The sequence below is a fragment of the Palaemon carinicauda genome, chromosome 20, assembly GCF_036898095.1.
Source record: "Palaemon carinicauda isolate YSFRI2023 chromosome 20, ASM3689809v2, whole genome shotgun sequence".
In the NCBI taxonomy this organism is placed as follows: Eukaryota; Metazoa; Arthropoda; class Malacostraca; order Decapoda; family Palaemonidae; genus Palaemon; species Palaemon carinicauda.
The window spans coordinates 99,732,205-99,739,704 of record NC_090744.1 but is presented as its reverse complement, the minus strand read 5'-3'; the positions used below and the strand labels follow the sequence as shown (position 1 = coordinate 99,739,704).

Genomic DNA, 7,500 nt, shown 5'->3' with positions numbered 1-7,500 from the left:
ACACATGTATATATATATATATATATATATATATATATATATATAAAGATGGGCTATGGGCTTTTTTCCCTAGCTTGTATTGCTTCGCTTCAATATTTGTCGATTCATTTATTCATCTCGTTTATTTAGCTCTAATAATCGTTTTTGTATATCATGGACATTCTGTTCGTGAAGTTAATGTATTCTTAGAATTGCTGCATAGTAATATTTGGAATAGACACAATGAAACACATGAGTCGGTAGCAAATGTAGCAGTAGAAGAAGTAAAGAAAGCATTAAAAGGCACGAAAAGAGGCAAAACAGCTGTAGAAGATGGCCCAACTATTGATTTAATAATAGATGGAGAAAATTTCGTTATTGTAAAACTCGCTGAATTTTACACAAAATGTCTGCAAGAATGTTTTATACCTACAGCTTGGTAAAACTATCATTTTACTAATTTACAAAATGGTAGACACCAAAGACCTGAAAAATTACCGCCCAGTAAGTTTACTTTCAGTAATATTTAAAATATTTACAAAAATCATGTTAGGCCAAATAGAAAGACAGCTAGACTTTAATAAACTAAGAGAGTAAGCAGGCTTTAGAAGCAGGTATCCAACAACTGACCATATCCATATAATTAACCAGCCAATAGACAAACCACTCTATATGGCATTCACAGATTATGAGAAAGATTTTGATTCTTTCAAAATTTCAGCAGTGATGAAAATCCTTCAAGGACAAAGAATAGATAAATCTTATGTAAGAGCACTTGAAGATATCTACTGTATATGCGAAGTTTAGTAATCCTAAAACTACATAAGAATAGTGAGAAAATTCCGATTGAGAAAGGAGTTACACAGGGAAACCCCATTTCTCCTAAATTATTTACAGCGTACCTAGAAGTTTTTAAGAATTAAATTAGGAATTAGCATTAATAGGGAATACTTTAATAACTTAAGATTTGCAAATGACATAGTTCTATCTATTGAATCATGTGAGGAATAGCAAAAGATGATAGAAGATTTGAATAGAGAAAGCAGATATGTAGGATTGAAAATAAATGTGAGTAAAACTAAGATAATGTTCAATGAAACTGAAGAGACAAAAATAAGTTTTATGTATGAACCTCTAAAGTTTTCTTTAATGAAAATACGTACTTAGGATAGACAGGGTGTGTTATCGTAGGGCTTGAGACCGAAATTAAAAGAAGGATAAGCATAGGATGGAGAGCTTTTGATAAACAAAACGAGATTATGAAAATTAAAATGCCACTTTCTCTAAAAAAAGAAAAGTATCTAATCAGATGATCCTACCACTATCAACTTATGTATCAGAAACTTAGAGCCTTGCTAAAGTCTTAGAACATAAGCTAGTTGCAAGTTAAAGAGTTACGGAAAGAATAACGATGGGAATAACACCAGAATGGATAACTAGAGATTGAAAACGATGCAGGGGAATGTAGAGGAGACGATTGACTGACGAGCTAAGAAAATTTTTCAGTTTAGACTGGCATAGAAAGACTATAAGCAGGCGATTGTTATCAAATTATTACGACATGATACTGCATTCAGGATGTTTATTCTTATCTTGAAACGCTTATTGTGTTTATTCTATCTTAACGATCTTTATCAAATAAGAACTTCCTTTTTGTCGTCATTGCTTCATTGTAACATAATCACAAATGCATGTGATATACGATCACTTGTTAAATCAAATAATGCATCTCTTCTGTAATATGTTCTTTTAATTATTTATCATCACACCTAGCATTTGGAAAATGATGATAGACAAATGGATACCTATTTGTGTCGTATAATGAATAAAAACTTTGCAAGTTTGGATGAATTAAAAAAGAAAAGTGTAAGCAATTTTCAAGGCTTTAATTATCACCAAAGTGATGACATCAAGATAAGAAAAGAAAAAAAAATTGAAGTGCAAGACAACACAGGTACTAGCAGATAATCAAGATCTTCAAGAAGTAGTTTAGAAATATCGCTGATAAAGCGCCGGAAAAAAACAAAGCAGACACTATTTTTTTTTGTCTTTTAAGAAGCGAGTCTTAAGCACCAAGGAAAGCTTTGGACGTGCCTCTGAAATGATAGAAATATATTCACTGAATCATATCTTCATTTGTAAATGGCCAAGAAAACCATTTCTAATAAATGAATTCTCTCCTCAATCAATATACACTGTTAAAAATTTGCTTTTAAGAAAAACGGTACATGTCTGGCAACATTTATTCCAGGTTTTTTACCGTTTTAAAATCGGATACATTATCGTAAAGGAGTGATATTATGGTCACCAACCCGTAAAAGATGATAACAAAGTAAGGTAAAATTACGGTCGCCTGTATTTTACTGAAATACAGTTGAGAATAGTCTGTGTTTAATGAAAATTTCCGATTAAAATTACGGGTTTTTCTAACAGTGTAATATTCACTCCTATAATGTTTCACTTAACTGCAAGTGCCATTACTTATAACGGAATAATTTCCACCACTGTTAAGTTTATTCTTACTTGTGATATCAGAATCTCCTCTTTCCAGAACGCGACTTACGCCCTAGAAGAGGACTTCGTCACTACAACGAACATTATCTCTATTCCATTATCTCTTCTGGTGATATCCTTAGCGGCTCCCTGGAGTGACAGACATGGAAGGTTATGTCTCATAAAAACATCTATCGTGGGGTACTTGATGGCAGCTCTGTGCTACACCTTGTTTGTTCGTTTCGAAAGCTGGCCAGTTGAGGTAAGGGAATTGTTCTAGTTGTCAGAGAGAAGTTTAGTTAGGCCAACTCTCATCAAGGTAGCCCAAAGTTTTAGATTGTCCTTGGACTGACACAGTAAAGTTTAAGATTTTTATAGGTAGTAGCTTGGTCACGGAACCAGCCACTCCATGAGATACTACAGCTATTATTATTATCATTATTATTGTTGTTGTTGTTGTTGTTGTTGTTGTTGTTATTATTATTACTATAACTAGCAAAGCTACAACCTTAGCTGGAAAAGCAGGATGCTATATGGCCAAGCGTTCCAACAGGGAAAATTAGCCCAGTAAGGAAAGGAAATAAGGAAATAAATAAATGATGTGAGAAGTAATGAACAATGAAAATAAAATATTTTAAAAACAGTAATAACATTAAAACAGATATTTCATACATATACAATAAAAAGACTTATGTCAGCCTGTTCAACATAAAAACATATTCTGCAAGTTTGAACTTTTTAAGTTCTACTGATTCAACTACCCTCCTCTGCCCTCATACACATGACAAACTGAGATTACCAAACAATTTTTCTTCACCCAAAGGGTTAACTACTGCAATGTAATTGTTCAGTAGCTACTTTCCTCTTGGTATGGGTAGAAAAGACACTTTAGCTATGTTTAGCAGCTCTTCTACGAGAAGACACTCCCAAATCAAACCATTATTCTCTAGTCTTAGGTAGTGCCATAGCCTCTGTACCATGGTCTTCACTGTCTTGGATTAGAGTTCTCTTGCTGGTGGGTGTACTCGGGCACGCTGTTCTATCTTATTTCTCTTCCTCTTGGTTTTTGAAGTTTTTATAGTTTATATACGAAAGATCTAATTCAATGTTGTTACTGTTCTTAAAATAATTCATTTTAATTGTTTATTACTTTTCTTATAGTTTATTTCTTTCCTTGTTTCCTTTCCTCACTGGGCTATCTTTCCCTGTTGGAGCCCTTTGGGTCATAGTATCCTTATCTTTTAACTAGGATTGTAGCTTAGCTTGGGATGATAATAATAATAATAATAATAATAATAATAATTTGAGTGACACTAAGGAAAGTTGTAGACTTTCATTTGACTCTTTATGTAATGACACGAAGTACAATTCTAGCTTTAATGGAGATAATCGAAAATATATATACCCAAAGAATATCCAAATTCCAGTGAGATCTACTTAAAAGGGGTTTTAGACTTTTACGGGCTTATCCAAAAGGGCGTTTTAAACTTTCATGGGTCTGAGAAGAATATTAGTTTTAGACTATAGCAGGACTGCCTCGTAAGCTATTGGGCTGTAATATTGCAAGAGCCCGTGGTTGGCTGGAAGGGATAGGGAGTCTTTAACAACAACAGCATATGCTTAAACTCTCATGGGCTGCCCACAATGGAAAGGTTAAATTCATAGGGTTAACTCGAGTGATATTCTAAATTTCACAGGGCTAGGATTCCCATAGATTAAAAAGATTTTTTTTTTAAACTTTTATAGCTTAATTACAAGTATATTAGACATTGATAATAAATAAGATTGTGCTTCAAAGCAGTGACTCAAAAATAATCCTGACTGTACACATTTATAAATATCTCAAACAAAACCTATATTTTCAACTAGCAGTCGTTGTACATAAAGCTTTGGGTGGTGTTACTGCAGTTGCAGTCAATTAGATTTTGTCTGTCCTATGTGTTCCAGCACGATGAAAGTAGGAAGTGAAACCTCTTTGTAGTGATAGATACCAGTAACTACAACTCAGCTGTCAGAAAATGTCTTTTAGTTTTACGCTCAAAAGGAAAGGAAAGGAGAGATCATATCTCTTAATTGTGGTTTAATCAACAAATTCAGAAGAAATAATCAAATACGATGACTACATTTAGTTGAAATATGTTTGACCATGCAAAATTTGGATAAAATTGTTCATTTCTTCTTCCAGGTATTGCTGGCGGCCACTGTCCTGCGCAGCGTGGCCGGAGGCCCATCCTTTTTCCCAATGGCCTTCTTCAGCATGACAGTGGACAAGACAGATTCCAAGACAAGACCGTTAAAAATAGGCGTGGGCGTTAACTGCTTGCTTTTAACGAGGTTAATAGGATACGGGACAGGACTCGCATGCGAAGCGAAACCCTTTTGGGCCCTAATCATGGCTCTCCTGTATTATATCCTAGCCCTGTTCATGTCAAACGAATTCCTGCAGGAGGACGAAGTCGAACACGGAGCTCGAGTCCCACCGAGAGACAACAATCCAGTCGTGGATTTGCTCCATCCTAAAAATGTGTCCGACCTTTGGGCCGTGGCTTTGAAGGCGAGGCCCCAGAGGCAACGAGTGCACTTGCTTCTCATCCTATTCGTTACTTTCTTCGTTTTGTTTTCTCCTCCGAGTTTCCTGGCAGAATGGGAGATGACCTATTTGGGATGGGGCCGTGACCAGTTCATCGTAGTTACAGCAGTTTACCTCATCTGTGGACAGGTGAGTTCATTTTCTGATACCATCACCAAAGTCAAAACTTTATTATTATTATTATTATTATTATTATTATTATTATTATTATTATTATTATTATTATTATAAATTGCAGTACTCTATTTGTCCTATTAGAGCTATTAAAGTTGTTGATTATTAGAGGCTTGCTGATAGAGTTCCCCAATCCTGCAGAATTATGATTAGTGCATATTTTACTTTCATTTAATTTCCACTAGGCTGCCGTCTTCACAAGATACAATTATTCATAATGTATTTGCCTTATTAGTTAATCATTGCTTGTATCTAAATGATATTAATCAAGAACTTACAACGAATTCTTAGTATTATTTGGCTAATTGCATCATATAACAGCTTTTACTGAGGCCAAGTCTCAGCATAGATATTATTTATAACATCTTATCTTTTCACGTAAATGTACTTTTTCAGCTAATTCATTTAATTTTCCTCTACTGAATAAATAAACAAATTCTTCTTGAACAGTGACTCAATGACTGAATTTAATTCAGGAATGTGGGCTATATAGCGTCGATGATCAGGAAGTCATATTTATGGTACACCACATGCGTTACCCCTTTGCCGGGTAGAAACATAGAAAACGGCACCAACCCCCTCCGTAAACCATTATTATGTATCTCTTAGAGTCAAACGACCCCACATTTGTTGCTGACATATCAATCAGTGCTCCATTATCAGAAAGGATAATTGTTGCTGCCGATATGCGACCCAATTATTCGTTCTCACCTATCTTAAGAGAGTTAGCCACTTCTAAAGTAGATAACTGTCTCCGCAAGCAATGCGAGTACCCATTGCTACTTATCAGTCTGATAAACGCCTTTATCTGCATCTTCAATTATTATCATAAGGCTAATCTAGGAAGTGTTGATAAATATTGCCATTATAATTTCTACCTAGTAATTGTTAAGATTCATCTGTCAATGTTGTAGATTGGGCTATGTCGTTTAGATAACCTAACAATCATCCACTGTCTTCGGGTAGACTTCTCTTGCTTGGGTGTACATTTGGGTACCCCATCCTAGTTATCTTTCTTTTTTTCTTGTTTTTTTTATAGTTTATATATGAAAGATTTATTTTACTGTTGTTACTGTTCTTAGAATATTCAAATTTTTTATTACTTTTGTAGTTTATTCATTTCCTTATTTCCTTTCATCACTGGACTATTTTCGCTGTTGGAGCCCTTGGCCTTATAGCATCCTGCTTTTCCAACTTAGCAAGTAATAATAATAATGATAATGATAATGATATTAATAATAATAATAATAATAATAATAATAATAATAATAATAATAATAATAATAATGATAATAATAATAATAATAATGATAATGATAATGATAATGATAATGATAACGATAACGATAATGATAACGGTAACGGTAAAAATAATGATAATAATAATAATAATAATAATAATAAATATTAAGAGCAACAACAAAAATGTAATAAAGAAAAGCAATGATTATAATTGATGCAAGTTTGAAAAATATAGCTCCCTAGCTAGTACAGTGGTAACATGTTCGCTTAGCATTTGCATGGCAGCAGATCGATCCAAGCCCGGGACTGTGAGTTTAAGCTGTTTACTGGGGAGGCCACTGCTGTAGTTGGGCACCGCTGCGGGGAGTTTGGCTTGTCTGGCTGAAATTCTGGTGAAACTGGAACTGAAAACAGACACCTTCAACCTTACGCTATTTTTTCCCTATTGGAGCCCTTGGGCTTATAGCATCTTGCTTTTCCAACTAGAGTTGTAGCTTGGCTAGTAATAATAATAATAATAATAATAATAATAATAACGTTACGCATTGAAGAAAATATAACATAAGCATGCTCTTTCATTTGCAGATATTTAACTTGGTAGTTCTGAAATTAACAGAGGTTTTGTTTTGTTTTTCTTCAGATATTTACCATAGTAGTTATAAGATTAACGGAGAAATCCCCTATCCCTGACTGCCTGCTGGCAGCAACTGCCGAAGGAATGATAGTCCTCCAGGATCTGATGTTGATTACAGTGGTTCGACCTGACCTCTCAGGTATCGTCTACGGTGCAATGGTCTTCTCGATATGGCATAACCTCAGTGACGTAGGAATCAGACTCGCATTGAGTAATGTAAGGCCCTGTCCACACTACCGGGCAGTCCCCGACGGGCAAACAGTGATACCAGGCCACAATAGTTAGTGAAAATGAGGGTTGATGACGTCAGAAGCGGGAAAACTAAAGGCAGGGATCTGGCAACACTTTATGATGCCAGATCCCTGTCTGTGGTTTTCCCGCTTCTGAC

General features: G+C 34.9%; 1 protein-coding gene and 1 long non-coding RNA gene across 2 annotated transcripts in view; both read left to right on the top strand.

Moving 5' to 3' along the window:
- Positions 1–7,500, top strand: part of LOC137659555 (uncharacterized) — a 79,364-nt gene that overhangs the window by 38,200 nt on the left and 33,664 nt on the right. The window lies entirely within an intron of this gene.
- The window catches only part of LOC137659554 (proton-coupled folate transporter-like), a 10,562-nt gene that overhangs the window by 1,217 nt on the left and 1,845 nt on the right, over positions 1–7,500 (top strand). The window contains exons 2-4 of the mRNA XM_068394421.1: positions 2,531–2,734; positions 4,658–5,191; positions 7,119–7,328. Coding sequence (XP_068250522.1) covers positions 2,531–2,734; positions 4,658–5,191; positions 7,119–7,328 — 948 coding nt within the window. The remainder of the gene's footprint in view (positions 1–2,530; positions 2,735–4,657; positions 5,192–7,118; positions 7,329–7,500) is intronic.